The sequence below is a fragment of the Balaenoptera borealis genome, assembly GCF_965194805.1.
Source record: "Balaenoptera borealis genome assembly, chromosome: 5".
NCBI classification, from domain to species: Eukaryota; Metazoa; Chordata; class Mammalia; order Artiodactyla; family Balaenopteridae; genus Balaenoptera; species Balaenoptera borealis.
Window position 1 is genome coordinate 1,398,226 of NC_138862.1, and position 23,169 is coordinate 1,421,394.

Genomic DNA, 23,169 nt, shown 5'->3' on the forward strand with positions numbered 1-23,169 from the left:
AATAGGACCTTTACAAGGGGTAAAGACGGTCATATCTGCTCTGCACACAATTGCAGCAGGGTGACGGCTGGGGTGACAGGCTCACACCAGGAGGGACATGTGTGCTGCTGTCTGAGGTCAGAGGAGTTTGCCTAGAAAGTCGGGGCACAGTATGCCAGGCAAGAGAGCACAGGCAGTAGGAATTCCTGGGATCCAGTGTCGGGGCAGGGAAATGGGGCAAGATGACCCGGAGGGAGGGGGGCGGGGCAGGGCCTCTGCACTGATGTCCCTCTATTGTGGTGACCGACACCATGGAGGGTGCAGACCCAGAGGGAGGGGGTTGGGGGGAGGTGGGGTGATGGGAGTTCTTTGCAGGTCCCCCTGGCTGTGGGCAGAGTGGAATGTGGGGGGGAGGGGCAGGACTGGAGGAGGGGCCGCTCAGGGGTCTTCGGGGAGCTCTGGGGCGGCCCTGGGGTGGCCGTCTGGATGGAGGAAGAGGAAGGGTGTGCTGTGTGGGGCGGCTGTGGGGTCAGAGAAGAGGGGAAATGGCTCAGAGCTTTCAATGACCCGGTTGTCATCGGGCCCTAAGTAACCTGCGGTGACACCTCTGCAGGAGAGCCGGGGAAGCCCAGGGAGCAGGAGCGTGACCCCGCGAGAGCTGCTCCCCTGGGGCAGGTGCGGAGCAGGACGCGCCCATCTGGGCTCCACGCGGCTCCTCCCGCCCTGCGTCCCTGGCATCAGGGTCTCCCCTCCCAGGAGCTCCCACCACAGGGGCCTCCCAGGGCAGGAAGGAGGGGCTGGAGTGCAGGGTGAGGACTCCCGCGGTGATGCCCTTGCCCCCCGAGTGTAGCGGGTGACGCTGCTCGTGGGACACAAGATGGGCCAGGTGTCCTCCAGCACGTGCACAGCCATGGGAGAGACAGACTCAGGGAGCACAGGTGCCCACGAGCGGGGCCTGTACCCTCATTGCTGGGCCTGCCCGTCTCTCCCCCTGTCCCTGCAGCAGGCTGGGCCGAGCAGGAGGTCAGGGAGGGCTCCCTGGAGGAGGTGGCCCTGAGCTCAGCACTGAAGGAGAAGCAGGAGTTCTCTGCAGGGCTTTTCATCCCTTAGGGGCAAAGGGATCGCCTGGAGAACTTGCTACCAAGCAGCTCCTGATTCACAGGTTCTGGGCTGGGTCTGACCCTGCACTGCTCCCTGCTGACGCCCAGGCTGGGACCGAGCAGGAATGACAAGGGTCTTAGGGGGTGATGGGCCGGGAGGGGGGAAGTGGAGGGGCTGGGACATCTCTGTCCGAGGGCAGCCCAGGCACAGACTCGAGGCAGGGGGAGCCTGGCAGAGCAGGTGTGTAAGGTGTGCAGGTCAGGTCCTCCCAGAAGCTCCCCTCTACCCTGGACCAACATGGTCCTGAGGACACGGCCTGTCTCAGAGCAGCTCAGTGAACCTCAGACCCCTGGTCACCCTTGGGGAACTCGGCCATGGATGCCCACTTCCCTCCAGATCCCCATGGTCAGCAGACGGACCAGGTCCACTGGCTTGCTCTGCCCAGTCCCCCAGGACCCCTCCTGACCTGTCCTGGTCCCTCCCCCTCCATCCGACCCATCCCCCAGTGCATAGATTATCCTTCAAACTCCCTGTTTTCTCTCATCTCAGCCACCAGCCTCCAGGGCAGACCACCCCCTCTGTCCCCTGGGTCCCTGTCCCTCTGGTGACCGACCCTTCTACTGACCCCACTTCACCAGGCTTCTTCCCATCCATCTCCTCCTGGCAGCCAGAGAGGACACTGCGTCCCACGACCCGAGAAGGAAACCTGGGCCTGGGCATGCTTGGGGTGAAGGTCAGCTGACCCCTGTCCTCGGCCATGGTGTCCTGGCTCTCGGTCAGCAACAGCAAGAGTTAACATCGCCCCTGTGGGCCCAGGACACTCCGGTGGTGCCTGGTGTGAGCCTGCCTGTTACTGATGGTCCCTTTTCACTCAAAAAATTGTTCAAGTTAGGGCAATATATTATATGGTCACAAAATTAATGGGCCACCTGTGTTCACAATTCCCAGAGAAAATGCAGCATTAAAAATATATATATACTCTCCTAATAAGAAAGAAAACACGAGGTATTGAACCGTAAGTGCAGCCTCGGACAGTGGAAGACACAACTCACTTTTGCCAATTTAACCAACGTGAGGACAGTACTTTTTTGGTTGAGATGATCCACATTCTTGAAGGTCAAGTAGAAGCCACCTTAGACTTGAGAAGGTCCCATAAAATCCGAGTAATCCACGGGATTAACATAACTCCAGTGTCCTTGGGTTAAAGACAAGCCCCCTCCTGTGACTGCAGACCTGGAAAACATTAAACCTGAAAATCTTTCCACCAGAGCCCCTCTGATGCCAAGTTCCTGGGATGCAACGTTCCGGGGAACCATGGACAATAGATTCATCTGTTCGCTCAGGTCAAGGGCATTTGTGATGAAGAAGACATGGAGTCTCCAGACAGAGTGTGAGACACGCAGTTGCTGTGTGTGGGAAGCGCCCGGAATCAGCAACTCCAGGAGGACGAGGCAGTGGGAATGGCCCTTCCACCACCACCCCCGCCCCACCCCCCCAACCCACCCCGGGTGAGCTCCGGTCTCACCGGGAGACTCTCCAACACCAGCAGGGGGGTCCGACCCAGGCTCCTTTGAATTTCCATATACATTTTTTGATAAGCTTGTTAGGGGGTTTAGATTGGGATTGCATTTCTTCTATACGTAAACTGGAAGAAAGCTGACCTCATAACAATGTTTTCTTCCAATCCTTCCATCCCCTGCCTTCTACCCTTAGTCTTCACTCTCCCCCTCCCACCTTCCATTACTACCGTCCACCATTCATTTTTCACCGTCCACTGTTCTCCATCCTCCAACCACCTTCCATCTCCCACCACCCACATTTTACCACTCACTGCCCACTGTGCACCATCCCCCACTCACCATCCGACACTCAGTGTACACCATCCACCATCTTCTATCCACCTGGTACCACCCACCTTCCACCTTCCACTTTTCACCTACAACTTTCACCTTCCATGGCTCATGTTCCACCTTCCCAAACCCATCTTTCACCATCCATCACACAGCAGTCACCGTTCACCATCCACACACCACCTTCCACTTCCAAGCATCAGAATCCACCTTCCACCAACCACCTGTGACCCCTCATTATCCACCTTCCACCATCCTCCTCGACTATCCACGACCCGCCATCCACCTGCCACGTTCTACCATCCACCTGCCTCCTGCCACCTTCCACCAAACACCATTTATCTTACATCATCCAGCCCAACTGCCCACCATCCACTTCCTACCACACACCATCCATCATGTACCTATTACATTCCATCCACCATCTACTTCCCACCATTCACCAGCCGCCATCGCCATCCATTATCCATTTCCACCTTCCACCCTCCTCCATCCTCCTTGACCATCCACCACCCACCCTCCACCCGCCACCTTCTACTTTCCACCTTCCAGCATCTTTCATCCTCCTTCACTTATCCTTCCTTTTCATTCCCTCTGTGACCAACAGACTTCACTTGTTAATAATATCTCCTGGATTGTTATTTTTTTCAAATACTCTCAGTTCACAATTATTCGAACAACATAAATATATAACAACATTGATAGGTAACTATTACACACAAAAGCAACATTTTAGTGAAAATCCTTCTCCTAATGAGATGAGGAAGCCTGTTCTTCCAACTAGATGGTTCCCATATGCAAGGATCAGGGACAGTCTGCTGCAACGAGACCAGCTTCATCTTAGTTCTGTTTCTAGTCTTCTTAAAATAGAGGTACATCCAGGACACGTTGTTTGCAGAATACATAGGTAAGGAGGTATATTACAGCAATGTCCCCCAATTGTTTATTGAACTCCTACATAACACCCTTTAATCAGAAGGTGATCTGTAATAAAAATTATAAAATTTTTAAAATGTTTTATCAACTGTCAACAATATTACAATTTCATTCAAATTTTTCTGAAAGCAAAGGATTAGAAACGATGTACTTGGAGGAGGATGTGTTATCCTGTTGGGACATTACTGGCGAGGCCTCACATCGACTTATCAAGGGACTATGGTTTATCCCCGTTTCTCCGTCACCTAGCGGTACCTTGTTTAACCTGATATATTCTGAGAGGGTTGGGAACGTTGAAATGTTCATTTCATTGCTTTTTAGCCCCTTCAATATTTTTCAATAAAATGCTTTTGTCATACTGTTTTTTTAAATATATTTTCATCAAAGCTTGGAGTTGCAGATTTAGTTCATTCCACTTATGGCCAGTGTCCTCCCTGTAGTCTGACCCTCCTTGTCAAACCAGTGAACCAAATTAGACTTATTTTCTGTCAGACAAGGTCTGACCCACTTTTCCATTGAAATAGAAGTGTTAACATGATTTTCCAGAGATTTTCAGAAAGAAAATCGTGAGAAATAAAATTATAGGACACACCTTATAAGATAAATGGCTGAAGACAGTGAAGTCAAGATTTAAAACATATAGACTTAATTAATTGACCCACTTTATAATATGCCATTAAAAGAAAATGAGTCTATACACTGCTTTTCTAACTTAATTTGTAACAATTTAATGAAGTATGTAGGCAAATGTTCAGGTTATATACTGAGTGAGGAGAATGATGATAAAAAATATGTGTATGTGCATGTAATGATCATTATTCCCAGGAGCTAAAGACTAAATAAGAATTAAGTATAAAAATCATTTGAAAAAGCCCTTCCTCACTAATTCTGGTAAGCATCATGATCAAAACCTCCTTTGTGTTTAATGAAAAAGAAAGGTAGGAAAGGTATAAAGGCTTAATGAAAAGGCAAAAAAACGAAATCAGTCTCATAGCTGGCACTTTGCAATGTGTGTTTGCAGTATTTAAGAATATTCAATTCCTCCATATAAAACAAGAAATGAGTAGAGAGGCAAGTGGTCTATTTGACTCGTGAAACCGTTTACAGGTCAGCCGGACGTGGGGAGGTACCGGTATTCACAAGACACTCGTCTTCAGTCTTCACGAGGCCAGACATTACCCACCCATAGCTGACTTCCAGTTCGGCCCCAGCGTTTCCTGCCAGAGGCAAGCAGATAAAACACCGAACGCATTTAATCTAGCAGTGTAACTCAAACTCCCAGTGGAATCGGGTTTAACATCTTATTAGTCTTGTCATTAACTAGAGTTAACTAAAATCTTCGTCATGTGTCCATATAAAGATAATGGATGCTCGAGTTCCACCCCAGTAAGACAAAGACCTAAATGTATTCTCACACCCCCTAGCCTTCCCATCACCGCAGGCTTTGCCACGTTGACACAACCCAGACCTTAAACTCTAGGTTTTCAGGGGTATGTGTTCTCTTACTTTCAGCTTAGCTTTTACAACCACCATAGACTTAATTTTTACATTGTAGGCTTCTTGCAAGATTTCTTAAATGTTGTTTCTCCATTTAAGCATTTCATCAAAACTGCTTTCAGTGCCTATTTTTCTGTGTCAAAGCTCTGAGGCACCATTTTTAACAATTAATCATTTGCTTTTGTTAATTCAGTGGGTATTTATTGTCTGCAGCACGGCAGGGCTGTCCTAAGTGACGGGGAACAGCTGTGAACTGATGCCTCTGACCTACAGTGTTTAGGTTTCGTTGGGGACAAACAAACCCAAGTTATGTCAGAGCAGTAAGTGTCAGGAAGAAAAATCAGGCAGGGTGAGCGGCGACAGAAGATTCAGCGGATGCATAAAGTCCTTATTTCCATGAAGATACCCTTAAAACGGCTCTCCAAGGAAGTAAATGATTGCCATTTAAAAACCGTTTTATGCCTAGCCTCCATTTTTAAAACTTGGAAAATTCACATTTTACAGTGGTAAAATTTTTTGTGTGTGCATTACCTGCTTTTGTGTAAAAACTCCCAGAGCACTTAGAGTACCATAAAATGCTAGTTTTAAAGGTCTATGTTTGAACTTTTAAAATTCCTTATGAAAAATTTTAAAGACATAAAAGTAGAGAGAAGAGTATACTGCATTCCTATGTGCTGGCTCCAACAATTTCCTACACTCGGCCAATATTGTTTCAACTAGACCTTTTCTCCATTTACAGTCCTTTTTTTTTGTTTTCATTTTTTCTTTTAAGGAAGCCCCAGACTTACCATTTCATCTGCAAGGGCTTCACTGTGCACCCTAACGGCGCCCTTGTGAGGGTAACAAATGGCACGGACGCCCCATTTGCCAGATGTGACACTTTACTGCTAGTGTCCAGATATTTTAGTTTTTCTTTTTGTCTCCTCCTCTTTCCATCTGGTTTTCTGATTGTAAATTCATTCTATCATTTAGCTTGTCTATTGTGTTCACTATTTCAAATTCTGCTTGGCTCTCTTGGTTTCTTTTTTATCTCTTTTATAATGTTCATTAAAGCTAATTTTAAATTCTTGGGCTCTCCGTTCTAAAATATTAGCACATATTCTGACGGAATCTCTAATTCAATATTCTAATTGTCAAATCATTGTACTCTTCAGATGTCTTCTTTCTCCTCAGGAGGTCATTTTCGGCGGGGTGTTGGCTACTTGGTCAGCTGGGCTCAGAGGCCTCGGCCCCAGGGAGCTGAGGGGCGGGGAGAGGTGGGGAGCCCCGGCCCCTGCAGCTCTGCCGCTCCGGGCTGTGGGCAGACGCTCCGAGAACAGGGCCTTTGCACCGCCCGGAGCTGCCCTACGGACCCAGGCCAGCGGTGCCGGTCGATGCTTAGCCATGCACCCCCTCCCTGTCCTGTGTGCACGTGTGTCCATGAGCTGACGGTCAACTTTATGGCTGTGAGGACTGCAGCCGACGCTGCGTATAATAGATAATAATAAAACACACGATACTCTGGCAAGTCCCAGGGCCCGCTGCCCCCGCGGACGCCCGGTGGGTTCTCGCTGCGCCCTCGCACCCAGGGCCAGCCCAGAGCGGGGTCGCTGTCACCCGTGTGTCTGGCGCGGGAAGCAATGGCGGCGCCTCTCGTCACGGGCGTGACAGTCCTCAGAGGCGGCACCAACACGTTCTCAACTTCCGGCGCCCTCACAACCTGGCAGGCGCGTTCCAGGTGCCATCTGCACAGTCTGCGCCCCTTTCTCGGGCCTGGGGACAGCAGGGCAGAGGAGGGGGCCCGAGCGGGGGCGTCCAGCGTACACAACTCCCCCGCAGGCCGACGCCAGGGCCCAGCAAAACAATGCGACACGGCGAGTGAGGGGCTCCGGGGGTCCAGCACCTTGATCTCGATGACTGGGAGCTCACACGGTGTGATTTTAAATAACGGCTGGGTTCAACCTCTCCCCAAATTCCTGCACCTTCGCTGCTGGGCCAGCGCCCCAACACGCCAGGTTCACTCGGCTGGTCCCCCTACCTTTACTAAAGAAATTATTAATACCATGACTAACTAAATGTTAATTAACAATTAAATGACTGCAATTTATGAAGTAGCTGCTCACCCGGACCCCCGGCGGCAGCCCGCCTGCCCCCTCCCCTCCTCCCCTCTCCACCACGACACCCCCCCACCCCCGTCCCATCCCAGGAATGCATCTGTAGTCTTTCCTGCAGGAGAACAAGAGCTCCGTGTCACGTCAGCCCCGCCACAGAACACGGGGTCTTGCCCACCCCCTCGATGGAGCCACAGGAAGACCCCGCGAGGAAAAGCCCTTCTGCAGACCCAACTCGTAAAGAAGAGGCTGCTCCCAACCTTTTCTCTGAAGCTTAATCTGCCCTTTTTGATGACACATATTTTCATTTGAATGTTGCTTTTATTGTGGGGAAAGAAACGAAAACGGAATCAAAATGGATGCAAAAGACAGTAAATCACTTGTCTACAACAGTGCTGCTTTTTATTTGTACGGGACTTTTGACTTTTCAAAAGGTTTTCCTGTTTGTTTTTCATGTGGATATAGAAATGTTGGACAAAGAGATAAAATTTTTAAAAAGGAAAATAAAATTAAAATGACTCCCAATCCCAGCATTCACACACGGTGACCAGATGCGGCCTCTTCCAGATTGTTCCGTGTGTGCTTGTACCCTTCGTACATAAAGCATCTGAATCTCTCTACAACCGCGAACTTCAATACTGCTTTGCGGCCAGGTTTCCACTGTACTGTGAATGGCCCTCCAGAACGCCAGCCCTGAACACTGCCGCTCTACCCTGTCACCAGGTAGCTGCCTCACCGTGGCCGACACCCTGGCGGACAGTCTGGCCAGCGACGAGCTGGTGTGGGCCCCCCCTCTGCTGTCCCGTCCACGGCCCTCCACACGCCTCACGCCACGTGGGCTCACGCCATCCTCCCTCTCTATAGCCGGGCAGGAGCAGGGCCAGCTGTGCAAGTTCCACTCCTCCGCCTAACATGTGGAAGTGGCCGGCGTGTGCCAGGAACCCACGTGTGGGGGGGGTGGGAATCAGAGGGCCCAAGCCCTAGGGGAGGTGCTCAGAGCCACGCACAGATGACAGGAGTGGAGCGTCGGCCCAGTGCCCTCGGCTGGCGCCCATCCACACCTTCCCAAACCCTGCTCCGGACCAAGGAGGGAAACAACCAGGGAGGAGAGAGAATCTCAGCGAGGCTGCGGTAGTGAAACATGGTTTTATTGAGAACATCTCAAGTCCTCTGTCTGAGTGACAGGGTCTCATGCTCGGTTCTGGCTGGTCTTGGTGCAGGAGGAAGCTCATGCAGGGGGTCACGTGTGGCCTGTACATCACTGGACACACAGGGGACACCGAGGAGTGTGCCTTAGTGACAGCGTTCTCGGCTGAATTACATTCATATGAAATGTCCGAATTCTAGGATAAAATTAAAAGCATATAACCCAAAGTTGGAGAAGCAAACAGCTTCTGGGGCTCATTCCACGAACATTCCGCAGACCGCCTTTAACTGTTCACGACTGGGTCCGTGATGCAACGCCAGCCCAAGCCGTGGCCAAAATGAGAGTTCTCGGGGCTGGGGGCATGTACCCCCAAACCCTGAACGAGGACGCGCAGACGCGCTGCCAGAAACAGGAGCTCAGAGTCAGATCAAGTCAGAGCCGCTCCCTCCCAGCCATGTGGACACAGAACCCCAGTGCCCCGGGCCGGCCTCTGGCCAGGGAGAGACGGTCGCAGGACACGCCGGGGACGAGGACACGCAAAGCCAGACTCACACGATCACAAACACTCCGCTCTTTCCATTCGTACAGTTTTGATAAAAAGAAAACCTTTTGAGAGATTCACTAATTTCACAGAATTTAGAGATGGGAATGCCAGCTGATTTTACTTCTCGTGCTGGATCAAATTTCTGGTTGGGGCAGACCTTACATTTTGGTGTAAAATATTTTGGAAATGGAAAAAACCCATCTGTCTTTTTTGTCTGTTTCTGGAGAAAAGGGGCAGGGCGTGCTCCCCCCTCCCAGCACCCACCAATTCCATTCTGGGACCTGCCTACCCCAGGAGACTGGGAGGCTCGGCCACGTGAAATTACAAGGAAAGCAGGGACTCTATAGCCTGGAAAGCAACAAAATTATTCATCAAAAATAAATTCCAGAGAAGTTAATACCTTGTGAAATGTGGGCTTGTACATTTTAAAATAAAATAACTGTTTTTGATTATAATAAAAATCTCCAAATAGAAAAAGATGATGAAAAGCCCCATTAAGACTCAGAGTCAAACTGCGGGGAGGAGGTGAGGCCTCCCGACCCCAAGCAGGGGTGAGGGCTGAGGAACCAGCGATCACAGCCCCCACCTTGGCCACCCTCTCCACAAGCCCTGGCTCGGGTCACAAAATGAGACTTCTCTGTGGCGGACCTTCCTGCCAGCAGGACAGCTACCCAGTGGGCCCAGGCACCGCAGCAGGGCCAGTGTCTTTGCAGAACACACACTACAGGCTCAGCCGACGAGACAGAACAGAAACCCTCCCAAACCCCACCGGTCAAAATGTCCTCAAAGTTTAAGAATTTTCTCAAAAGATCAAGGGCTTGGTTGTGTCAGATTTCCAAAGTTTCTAAAACCCAGATTAAGGACCCTGGATGCAAAACGACACCCCAAGGAAATGCCCGCGTGGTGATGCACGGCGGGCTGTGCTCCCTGATTTGTCTTTTGCGGGGTGAGCGTTTCCTCCTTTTTCCTGCTTACAGAGGCATGTGCCAGTTGCCCTGTCCCGGGAGCAGGGGCTGTGCCGGCCTCCTGCCCCAGCCCGACTCCCCGCAGCCCCGCCTGGTCCTGCCGCCCAGGGGTCCCAAAGCCCCCCTCGCCCGCGACCCTTGGCTGCCTTCCTCCCCAGCACCCTCCTCAGGCCCGGGTGCTCTCGGGGCAGGAGCCCCGCATCAGGTCCGTCCTGGACGGTCGCACACGTGTGAGCCGGGAAAGGCAGCAGGGCACAGCCACGCGGCACGGACCCACACAGGAAGGCATTCGTTTACCTGGGCTGGGGGCATGGCGGGGGGATCGTGCTCAGGTCCACAGTCGGCTGACAGAGGGGGGGGGCCGGGCGTCCTGGATTGCTTGTGTGCATGTGCAGTATCATTCCTCTGGACTTTGTAACCAAAATCCACATATTTTTTAAAAACTAAGTCCATCTCCCAATCCCCATTAGAAAAAATACCATTTATAGAGATAAGAATAAAAATGCAGGGACTCACAGATGTCTTTTCTGAGTGTGCAGGAGACTGCTGTGGTCGGGGCGCGCCACCAGACACCTTTCTTTTCTTGGGTGAAACCACAGCAGGCCCCGCCGGGCCACGCGGGCCCGAGCCCTGTGCCGACGGGGTCGGGACAAGAAAACGCCCTGCAGAGATGGTGGTGTGGGCAACCCTCGTCCTCTGACCCGGCCAGGCCCCGGCAGTGTGGCCCCCTCCCCCCTGCCCTGCACGCGCCCACGGGGCGCAGCACCTCAAGTCTCCGTGTGGACGCGAGGAGACACCTGGAGACATGACCTTCTGAGACCACGTCTCCCACTCTGAGCGCCCGGGGTCTGGGCCAAAGTGCCAGTGGCCGTCCTGCTCCTGCTCTGAGTTTTCTGAGCCCATAAAGGACACGGGACACCCAGGCACACAGCTTGATGCCTGGACTTGGCTGGAGGGCCCTCTCTGCCTATGGCACCCCCAAGACCCCCCAGAACCAGGAACTGGTGCTGACTCAGCAAAGGGCACGAAGCTCCTCTCTGATCCTGAATGGAAGTGGGAGGAGCGTGGTGTGGACCTTTGCGTCAGGGTGGGGCGGCCTCCCAGGGTCCCCACCTGCCCGCCTGCCCTGACCCCCGGCTCGCTCAGCCCGCCTGGGACTGGCCTGTGTGCTGTGGGGTGCTGAGCAGGGTCCCGGGCACCCCCGACTCCAGACCACCCGCTTCCCTGCCGTGACATCAACATCCCAACCTGGTCGAGACCCCACCAGCAACACACTGTCTCGCCAGCTCTCAGCCTGAACACTTAAACTTCAAACATGTCCTTGATAAAGCTGGAAAGAATAATTAGAAAATACGCCTTAAGTGGCATTTTCCAAGAATGAATACCTACTTACTTAGCTCTATTTCCATCCTGTGAAGATCTTGGGACAGTCATTCACATCCAGGAGGTTCAGAGGAAGGCCCAGAGGGAATTCGAGGTTATCTATTGTGCAGTAGCCCCCGTGGACCCCGTCTAGTCCCTAAAAACTAAATACTGCTTAAAAAACCCAAATGAATGGCCAGGCTTACTGACCATGTTTGACCTCTGATTATTTAGAAGTCAACCGAGAGACGATTTTCCATGATATGGTCCTACGAGGAGCACAGAAACTTCTAGAGGACGCTGGAGGCTGCAGGGACCCGGTCGCGACCCCATGCGCCACACCACGGGTCGCTGCGCCGTGGACTTGGGCTCCGTGAGGGGAGTTCTCTCCCGGGGAGGCGCCTACGGGGAACAGGGACCTACGTGTGGACAGGGGTACAGTCTCTTTAGGTTGCTGCTTCCTATCTATTTCCTCACTCCCTCTGTATATAAATGCTTCTTTGCAATTAAAAGAATGTGGCATAAGAGTGACCTGACATAGTTATTTCTTATTTTATAAACCATATTCCTAGTTCTGAATAAATTAATTATTCAAGAATTTCACACAAAGTAATTTCTATTTTTCCTAAACTTCAGGAAGCCCTACTCAGTAGAACTCAACTTCTAAATGTAAACTGAGGTTGAAAGCAGTCACTGGATGACTCAAAAGGGGGAACGCTGCTGTAGAGAGATGCCAGGTGGTGACACGGGACCCTGACGCCAGACCCTGCGCCCCGCGCCCCATGCGCCTGCCCCTGGGGACGGTGCCGCGTGCCCAGCTCCCACACATCCCACACCTGCCCCGCTTCAGCTGCGAGGTTTGGGGCCGCGCTGCACGCCCGTCAGGGTGTGAGTGAGAACTGGTCCTGTTCCGTGGGCTTCTCCACCCAGGCGCCCAGCCCGGCCTTGATGAAGGCTCTGAACAGACAGGCCTTGGCGGCCTGGTACTCCTTGGCCACCAGCTTGGACTCGTGGTACACGTTGGGTTTAGTGATCTTGGAGCGCAGTAAGTTGGAGGGAACCTGTAAAAAGATTAAAAAAAAACAAGTGCAACTGTTTAAGCAATAACGGTAGAAAATGAAACTCAGTATGATGTTCAAAAAACGGCGTTTCAAACGGCGCTGCTTCTGGGGGGAACCAAGGGACAGTGCCATCCCCGGGGACCGTGTCACACAGAGCCACGCTGGACACCCCCTGAGGGCCTGCATCCTCAGCCCCAAGTGGCAGCTTCCAGGTTAAACAGACAGGAGCTGCTGGCCAGCAGCGGACTCCAAGGTCGGGTTTCACACCTGCAGGTCTGTAACAAACAACACCTCTGCCGTTTGGTCACGGGCAGAGCTCGAGGCCCCCCCACCTCCTCCCACCCATTTTTGTGCAGATCTTAGAATCAGCAGGGCAGCTACCCAAGGCCCCCCGCGCGGGTGAGGGTCCCGCCACAGGGACGCAGCAACCTCTGCCCATCACAAACAAAAGCTACTGACCCGACTTACAAGTAAATGGAAACCGGTAACATTCTGACTCACTAGAGGAGAGTTTTTGTGGGGAAGAAGGGTCGCGCTGCTGCAAAACCCCCAGCCCCCAACCAGAGCCGTCTAAACACACAGGTCTGAACCCAGGGCGCCCCGGAGCTGCGGGCCCCGAGGAGGACTCCGCAGGAGCGCCGAGTCCCGGGTTCCGGCGGGGGTGGGTGGGAGTCTGGGGGGAGGGGGGCTGAGCCTGCTTTGAATCTGAGGAGCCAGGGCCAGACTGTCAGCCAAGAGCACCCAGAAGAGACAAGGTGTGGGGCGGCCGCCCGGGCAGGCTGGTGGGGAAGGGCGCCTCAGTACCTTGCCGTGCACACGCATCCAGCGACAGTACAACGCGTGCTTACACAGGCGAGAGGCGCGGCCCAGCTCGTCCTTCCCTGTGGTGGCGTTGATGACCTCGATGGCCGAGTCGCCCACCGTCCAGTTGACACTGAAGTTGGGGGCCTTCCCCGGCTGCCGCGCCTCCGCGTTGCTGATGCCTGCAACGAGACGGGGGCGGGTGACGCGGGGCCCGGCGTGGGTGCTGCGGGGACACGGCCCGACAGTGGCCGGCCGGGCGCGTCTGCCCTCCCAGCAGCTCACCCAGTCCCTGCCGCCCAGGAGCACACCCGTCTGTGCAGGGAGGCGGGTGGGCCCGCAGAAACCCCTAACCCCGAGACTTCACGCATGCCTGAGCTCACTCGGGGCCAAATCTCTAGACGCCTGGGCGTAGAGGGGCCCCACTTCCGGGAGTGATTCAGGGTCCCACACGACCGTGCTCCTTGTTAGCGTGCCTGGCGCTCAGACGCCGCCCGCCGGGGCCAGGCCCCCGCCTCACACGCAAGACGCGAACGATCCAGGAGACCCGACTCTCAAGGAGCGTGTACGAGCGTGCTGGTGCTTTCTCAGCAGGGTTCAACCCTCCTGTCTTGACCAACCGAGGCTCATGTCCTGGGGCTGAAAGTTGGACACACTCAGGTCGCCGCCGGGGACTGAATGCACACCTCCCCGACCCCCTTGCGTGTACAGCCCGGTCATTCAACCCCGCAGACGGCAGACACAAGGCCACGGCGCCTACGACAGCAGCTGGCCCGCACCTGGACCCTCCCGGGGGCTTCAGCCCGGCCCTCGCTCTTGGTGACCATCTACTCCTCCCTCGCACAGAACGTTAAAGCCGGGACAGCAGGTCCAGGCAGCCCACACTTGGCGCCCAGGCCTTGCTCAGAAGCCTCACTTCTTCAGGGCAAAACAGCAGCTCATCTGAAAGCAGCATGAAAAGACAATAAAGAAAATTCATGTTTACAGGCCACCAACCTCGGGGAAATTCACTTAAAGGGACGATACACGCTTAATGGGATGTCCATGCTCCCCTCCCCCCAGGGCGTGCGCGGGAGGGAGTGGGCACCCGCTCTGTCCGGCCGCCCCTTTACCCCTTCACTGGCTGGTCGCAGGAGGAGGGGGTGGTTGGTTCTGAACTAACATCCTGACGTGATGGAGAAGCTTCTCGTTAGCAGCGCTGGCCGGGGCTTCTTAAAGGGCCCTGGCATTCAACACAGACCCCACCCCCACGGACACAGCGGGGAGCTGCTGCCCCATGGGGGGACCCGCGGATGGTCGCCCAGGGCTTCTCCCAGGGGCAGGCGGAGGTGGGGGGCTCCCACGCGGGGTACAAGCCTCGGGCACAGAGCGGAGCTCGCTCGGGCCGGGAGGACCACACCCTGGATCCCCTGCTCTACAACACACCTGCTTCACCTGCTTCTGACATGAATCGCAGGGTGACTTCGGGTCACTAAATGGACACTTAAAAAATGATGATTTGTCCACAAAAGGAGTGCAGATTAAGAGGTGCATTCTCCCCTGGTGTCGTGGTGGTTAAGAATCCGCCTGCCAATGCAGGGGACACGGGTTCGAGCCCTGGTTCAGGAAGATCCCACATGCCACGGAGCAACTAAGCCTGTGCACCACAACTGAGCCCACGCGTTGCATCTACTGAAGCCCACACGCTCTACAGCCCACGCTTGCAACAAGAGAAGCCACTGCAACAAGAAGCCCGTGCACCACAACGAAGAGGAGACCCCACTCGCCGCAACTAGAGAAAGCCTGTGCGCAGCAATGAAGACCCAACACAGGCAAAAATAATAAACAAAAATAAAATAAATTTATAAAAAAAAAAGAGGTGCACTGCCCTCTATTCATTCAACCACAGAACTGCCTAGTCCCTACTAATCTTTTGTTCGGACACCTAAGTCCTCCTGGCCACAGCGGCCACCTCTGAGGTCTTCCTCCGAGCGCCATGGAGGCGGTCCAGCTGGCAAAGCCAGCTACCGACTGGCTTCACACCATCCCCCGAAAGACAGAGAAGAGTCTGAATGTGGAAGGGGTCAGAGTTCCCCCCAGTGAGGCCGGGTGGAGCGCACACCCCGTGGACAGAGCAGGGGGCGCAGGGGCGCAGGTCCCCCCGCCAGTCCCGACCTCTGGCCGGCCTCTCCTCCTGACCCCAGGCCCGGCTATTCGCCTGCCTTCTCAGATGTACACGACGCCCGCCCACGGGAATCCTCCTCAGAGCAAAGCCAGCACCGAGCGCAGCCCCTCTATCCGTGCCCCAGGGCTGCCCCTTCCCCAGCAGCCAGCCTCGGCGCTCAGCGCAGGGACTTGCTAGCTGGCTGACAATTTAGAAACTGCCCCCTAGGGAGACAGACCCAGTCCTGAGAAAAGCTTCAGGGTTCCTTCAAGGTTTCTGCCTTTTCCATTAAACTGCTGAATCATTTTTTCATTCCAAGACGTGAGCGCTGAGTTATTTCACCTTCCATGAATGTTTTACCTGAAGTATAACAAAGTGTGCAACTTTTCACGGAGTGAGCAACCCGTAATCAGCATCTGCTCAGTAAACTGAGCCTCTGGCCCCAGAGGGGCCCCCCGCGCCCTCTCCTTGTCACCGCCCCTCCCCCGTGGCAGCCACCGTGCCGACCCCCCCACCCCCCACAGCACTGACCGGTGCTGCCTGCCTCGATATTCATTAAATGAGTATTTCCCAGACCTTCAAATTAATATTTGAGTTCTATACTTACTAAATACTCTCCACAAATTAGTAAGGTTTATTCTTTCTATCCTCTTCTGTTCTCGGAGTCATTTCCGCTTAGTTGTTCTATTTTCTTACATAGATCACTTCTTTTGTGTTTACTTTCCTCAAAAGTTTGACAGCGGCTGTTCATTCGTGTTTGTGAGTAAACATCTTGGCTGATTAATAGAGGCAGTCGGCATGGCCTCTTGTGCCTCTTTCTGGGATGGGCCTCCAATTGCAGCGAGAGCCTGGAGGAAAGGCCAGGACCCAAGGCCCTTCTGACCAAGAGCCCAGAGTGCAGCCTGGCCCTTGCCTGGAAGCCTCACCACGGGCAGGACCCCACTGGAGGAAGCTCTGGCCTCCTCCTAGATGTGCCCAGGGCATGGGACAGCCAGCCTGTTAGGAGTTAGATGCAGTCCTGATTTCAGCATCTCCTCGTTTCACTCTGCTGCCAGGATACTCCTGCCCTGAGCTCTGGGGTTTTCCACCGGCAGTTCTGTCAGGTGTCTGGGTCTTGGGCGGCTGTCACTAGCACACCTGCCTGGCGTGCAGTCAGTTCCTGCAGGTCACCGAGCTGCCGCTGAGCTTATTCAAGGCCACAGCCTTTCAAGTACGGAGTCAGGGAGGGGTTTGGGGGGAAAGGGGGGGAATCTGTTTAGGTACATTTGGTGGGGGAATCTGTGACCATAAGAGAATTGAATCTTTCATGAATAAATGGATAATGCTTATACTATTTTCCTTTGCAATTCCATTACTTTTCTACAACAAGGTCAAAATCAAGGGTTACTGTTGAATGATACTTAAACCTTAGAATTACAACATTTTGCATTAAAACTAGAAATGGTCAATTAACTAATTGTTCAAATTTTCTTTTTTTATTTTAAGCTGAGTAAACTACCATCTTTAGCAAGAATGGAGAAAATAAGGCAAAAAGAAAATAGCTAGCCCAAGGTTCCAACACTAACCACACACTTTTTCTGGAGCAGAGAGCCCCAAATGGGCCCAAGAGCTTATTTCTCTGAGTCTCTGGGGCCAACATTGCTGTAGGACGGACACCAAGAAGGAGCTTATCTTCCCGGGGCTGCAAAGCAAGAACCAGGGTAATGAGTTAATCACAGACCACGGTGCAGAAAACAATAAAAGAACAACTTTGTCTGGTAATGAGAGTCCCTCTGTTGCTGTTAATTAAGTGTGCTGAATCAGAACTTTTCGAGCAAAAGTACAGAGAAACTGTGAATTGGCCTAATAACTGATACAAGTAAAAACTTAGAAAACTCAGCTGGCACTGATATTTTTCTTACTTCCCTTGTAAAGGTACTTCCTACATTCCTCACATAGTAACATGTAATCAAATGCATTACATATATAACGAAGAGTAACAGATACCCAGGGTGACTATGGGTTCCCGTTACAGAAACTGCCAGTCACTTGCTAGATGGTCAGGAAAATGTGTAGTTACAATCTGGACTGAAAGTGGTCTTTGTTCTGTACATACACAAAGACCTGAGTCGAGCTGAAGTGGAAGGAAACCGAGTACACAGCACCCGACAGTGATGGTGACACGGGCCGTGTAGCCGGGGCCCTGAGCCCCGAGCCTGCAGCCCCTGGAGCAGAGCACCTTCGAGACTTCCATTCTGATTTTCGTTAAAAAGGCCCCCTGAGCTGACGGAGCGGGGGTGGAAGCAGTGGGCAGCGCGAGTGTGTGAGGGCGAGGTGGCCACACACACCTGTCCTGCTGGCCTCCTGCTCCCCAATCCCACGTGGGCCACGGCTCTGCGCAGGGGACCTCGGGCCGAATCAGACCCCCTTCTTACACGAGCCCAGGGTGGGGTGGCGAAAACACCCACTCCGGGAAGGAACCCAGGCGCTCTGGTCCAGAAGGTGACGTGTGTGCTGCTGGCGAGCCGGCCGGAAGGCAGGCCCATCACACCGACAGGGGGTCAAGCCGGCCTCGCCCCGAGAAACGCACAGGGCTGGTGCGCGAAAGGGAAAGCCCCTTCCCCACCAATGTGCCTGGGGGAGCCAGAGGGGGACTCCAACTGCTGGTGCACACGCAGGGAAAGGGGGACACCTGGGCGGGGTGGGGGCGGCAGACGCCCGGAGGGACACGCGGCGCTTGCGTCCTGCGGGCGGTACTATGGGCCAGGTTCATGTTCTGAGCAGCGCATGACCTTCCGGGGGCCCTGCTGCAGCAGCACCTGGAAGCGGGTGGGCAGGGGTGACAGGGACCACACCGCACGGGGTGGGGAGGATCCAAGGGCAGGTGTGAGGGGTCGGGTTCCGTGACAGGAAGGAGGATGTGTCTGCCCCGAGATATGATTTGAAGACGATGCTCAGTGAAGCTTAACAATTATTTCTGAAAAATCCTCAAAAGTGTCATCAATAAAATAGGTAAAGACACCCACACAGAGAGGATTTTAAAAAGCAACAGGCCAATCACATCCCATAGGCTCTCAAGTGTTCAGAACACACTTTGAGGTCACGTGCATCCACAACAGGCACTGGCCGTCCACTCCACCTGGGACACCTCGTCCCTCTCAGGAAGCGTCCCTAGACAGTGCAGTCACCGGAAGGTTTCTCTCTTCGGCCACAAACTGAAAACCTAATTGGAGACGTGGCGCCTTCTCCCAGAACGGGGATCAGAGCCAGAAGAAGGCGACTGTGAGTGAACAGCTATGACAACGCCCGGTGGGTCCCGGGGCACCGGCCTCCACGCGGTCTCGACAGCACCCCCCATCAAAGGCTGGTCCCTCAGAGCACGAGGCCCCTGGCACGGCCGTGAGCGAGCAAATCGGGGGGTCTCTAGCAGGGCAGACCAAAGGACCCAGTGAAGCAGGAGGCTCGGGACGAGACCTGTGAGCTCTGCCCCAGGAGAGGATGGAGACAATGGCAAAGGATAAAATGGAAGAAAATCTCTCTGACCTGAAGACTCCATTACCCAGATCAAAGCGTTCACAGTCGTCAGCAGGAAAAAGGAAAACCGGCCACACACCTAGGCTTTATGTGTTGAAACCTGTGAATTTTAGGGGAAAGCGATAAATTTAATGCTCCAAGGGTAAAACAAAAGGGGGTCCCAGGAAGGAAAGAAAATCGAGGTGGCTCAGTGACACAGGAGACAGGAGGATGGCTGGGGTTCTCAGGGCAGGGCCAGGCTCGAGATGTCTGCGGTCCTCAGACAAGCGGATGAAGGTGCGACCCGACGCAGAGCACCGCCTGCACAGGCATTTTCCCAAAAATCAAACAGGAAGCAATCAACAAACAACTCTACTCTGTCCACTAAATTAAGGACATATTTCAGCAAAATGAAAAATAAACCTGAGTGTGGAATTAAAGAGAGGGGAGCCCACAGGTACAGGAAACAGTGATTAGAGGAGGACGTGTATCTCTTCTCTTTCTGTCCAAACAACTGTTGATAATAGGTCCGGGGGGCTTATTAAGAAGGGCTTTTTGAAAGTTTGTAAAATTCAAGATGACATCAGAATCTAGAAGGATGAGGGTGAGAAGGACGTGGAGTGAAAACAACCCTGAGGTTGTAGTTCTTCTCCAGCTGTGACCTTTACAAATACTGATTAATTCTTCATGCTAAATTTTAATCAAATATATTTAAACCACTTTTAAAAATTTAAGAGTGGGCTTCCCTGGTGGCGCAGTGGTTAAGAATCCGCCTGCCAATGCAGGGGACACGGGTTCTAGCCCTGGTCCGGTAAGATCCCACATACCGCGGAGCAACTAAGTCTGTGCACCACAACTACTGAGCCCACGCACCTAGAGCCCTCGAGCCACAACTACTGAGCCCACGCACCTAGAGCCCGTGCTCAGCAACAAGAGAAGCCACCGCAATGAGAAGCACCACAACGAAGAGTAGCCCCCGCTCGCCGCAACTAGAGAAAGCCCGCGCGCAGCAACAAAGACCCAATGCAGCCAAAAATAAATAAAATAAATAAATTTAAAAAAATAAATAAAAATTTAAGGGTAATCACTGGGAAAAACAAAATAAGTTTTAAAACTTCCAAACCACAAGCACAAAAAAAGAGAAAAAGACAATTTAATCAACTCAGCAAAAGTAAGGGGAAGAAAATAATAATGAGAAGGTATAATGGCCAGAAAGTATATGAGACAAAAGGAAGAATGAAGAATTCACACCCCGGGTCCAAACCTGGTCCCTCCTGTTTCCTCGGGGGGTCATTCTGTCGTAGAAAGATGCGTATGTAGCATGGGGACCCCTATTCTAGACACCGGGGCAAGGAGAAAAACATCCACACCTATTCCTGCCTGGAAAACACATACACACTCATTCTTATTCGTATTTATATTCTCTCTCTCATTTAAGGCTTCACTGTCTTGACACAAAATCAGCTCTTTTCACCAATTATCATAAATAGTCACGTGCTTTCCCCTGGCAGGCGGTGCAGCTTTCTGTCCTGGTCTGACAGCACCACGCCCCGCAACCCGACTCCCATACCGTCTCCCCAGAGACCCTCGGAACTCAGACCAGATCCGTCACGATTCGCTCCCCGACGCTGCCTTGTTTGTTACTGTTTTTTTTTAAAAACATGTATTTGGTTTATTTAAGAAAGATGTTAGCTCTTATTTTTAACTCTAAAAAATTTTTTATAGATTACTTTTATTTATTTAATTGAAGCATAGTTGATTTACAATATTATGTTAGTTTCAGGTGTACAGCATAGTGATTTGGTATTTTTGCAGATTATACTCCATTATAGGTTACTACAAGATATTGGGTATAGTTCCCTGTGCTATATAGTAAATCCTTGTTGTTCATCTATTTAATACATAGTAGTATGCATCTGTTATTCCCATACTCCTAATTTATCTCTGCATCCCTTTCCCTTTTGGTAACCATAAGTTAGCTATGTCTGTGAGTCTGTTTCTGTTTGTGTACAGATTCATTTGTATTATTTTTAGAGTTCACATATAAGTGATATCATATAATATTTGTCTTTGTCTGACTTCACTTAGTGTGATAATCTCTAGGTCCATCCATGTTGCTGCAAGTGGCATTATTTCATTCTTTTTTATGGCTGAGTAATATTACATCGTGTGTGTGTGTGTATAGACATATATATGTATATATAGCACATCTTGTTTATCCAGTCATCTGTCGATGGACATTTAGGTTGCTTCCATGTCTTGGCTACTGTAAATAGTGCCACTATGAACATTGGGGTGCATATATCTTTTTGAATTAGTGTTTTGGGTTTTTTAATATATACCCAGGAGTGGAATTGCTGGATCGTATGGTAGTTCTATTTCTTTTAGTTTTTGAGAAACCTCCGTACTGTTCTCCATAGTGGCTGCACCAATTTACATTCCCACCAGCAGTGTAGGAGGGTTCCCTTTTCTCCACATCCTTGCCATCATTCGGTATGTGTAGACTTTGATGACAGCCATTCTGACAGGTGCGAGGTAATACCTCATTATGGTTTTGATTTGCATTTCTCTAAAAACTAGTGATGCTGAGCATCTTTTCCTGTTAGCCATCTGTATGTCTTCTTTGGGAAAATGTCCATTCAGGTCTTCTGCCCATTTTTTGATTGGGTTGTTTGTTTTTTTGATATTGAGTTGTATGAGCTGTTTATATATTTTGGCTATTAGCCCCTTGTCAGTCATATCATTTCCAAATACTTTCTCCCAGTCCGTAGGTTGTCTTTTCACTTTGTTGATGGTTTCCTTTGCTATGCAAAAGCTTTTAATTAGGTACCATTATGTATTTTTGCATTTATTTCTTTTGCCTTAGAAGACTGATCCAAGAAAATACCATATAATTTATGTCAAAGAGTGTTCCACTGGGCTTCCCTGGTGGCGCAGTGGTTAAGAATCTGCCTGCCAATGCAGGGGACATGGGTTCAAGCCCTGGTCCGGGAAGATCCCACATGCCACGGAGCAACTAAGCCCGTGCACCACAACTACTGAGCCTGCGCTCTACAGCCTGCGAGCCACAACTACTGAGCCGGTGTGCTGCAACTACTGAAGCCCGTGTGCCTAGAGCCCGTGCTCCACAGCAAAAGAAGCCACCACGAGAAGCCTGCGCACTGCAATGAAGAGTAGTCCCCACTCACCACAACCAGAGAAAGCCCGCGCACAGCAATGAAGACCCAACACAGCCACAAATAAATAAAATAAATACATTTATTAAAAAAAAAAAAAAGTGTTCCACCTATGTTCTCTTCCAGGAGTTTTATGGTTTCAGGCCTTACATTTAGGTGCTTAAACCATTTTGAGTTTATTCTTGTGTATGGTGTGAGGGTGTGTTCTAACTTCATTGATTTACATGTGGCTGTCCAGCTTTTCCAACACCACTTGCTGTAGAGACTGTCTTTTCTCCATTGTATATTCTTGCCTCCTTTGTTGAAGATTAATTAACTGTAGGTGTGTGGGTTAATTTCTGGGCTCTCTATTCTGTCCCACTGATCTATGTGTCTGTTTTTGCGCCAATACCACACTGTTTTGATTGCTGTAGCTTTGTAATATAGTCTGAAGTCAGGGCACGTGATTCCTCCAGCTTTGTTCTTTTTTCTCAGGATTGCTTTGGCAATTCAGGGTCTTTTGTGGTTCCATAAGAATTTTAGGACTATTTGATCTAGTTCTGTGAAAAAATGTCATTGGTATTTTGATAGAGATTGCATTATATCTGTAGATTTCTTTGGGAAGAATGGCCATTTTAACAATATTAATTCTTCCAATCCAAAAGCATGGGATAGCTTTCCGTTTCTTTGTATCACCTTCAATTTCCTTCATCAATATTTTATAGTTTTCAGGTCTTTCACCTCATTGGTTAAGTATATTCCTAGGTATTTTATTCTTTTTTGATGCGATTTTAAATGGGATTATTTTTTAAAATTTTCTCTTTCTGATATTTCATTATTAGTGTACAGAAACACAAATGATTTTGGTATAGTAATCTTGTATCCTGCAACCTTGCTGAATTCACTTATTAGTTCTAATACTATTTGGGTGGAGACTTTAGGGTTCTCTATAAAAATTATCACGTCATCTGCAAACAGTGACAGTTTTACCTCTTCCCTTCCAATCTGGATACCTTTTATTCCTTTTTCTTGTCTGATTGCTGTGG

The 23,169-nt window shown here is 51.3% G+C and overlaps 1 protein-coding gene across 10 annotated transcripts in view; it reads right to left on the bottom strand.

The window, feature by feature from the left end:
- Positions 1–8,585: 8,585 nt before the first annotated feature.
- The window catches only part of ADARB1 (adenosine deaminase RNA specific B1), a 117,029-nt gene continuing 102,445 nt past the window's right edge, over positions 8,586–23,169 (bottom strand). For 5 of the 10 annotated variants that reach the window (XM_082393753.1, XM_082393748.1, XM_082393751.1 and 2 more), the window contains 2 exons: positions 13,381–13,515; positions 8,586–12,532 (listed from right to left, as the gene is read on the bottom strand). In XM_082393753.1, the coding sequence (XP_082249879.1) occupies positions 12,118–12,532; positions 13,381–13,515 (550 nt within the window). In that variant the 3' untranslated portion in view covers positions 8,586–12,117. Of the gene's footprint in view, positions 12,533–13,336; positions 13,516–23,169 lie in introns of those variants that run through there. The other 5 variants (XM_082393755.1, XM_082393754.1, XM_082393756.1 and 2 more) reach the window with 4 other exon arrangements.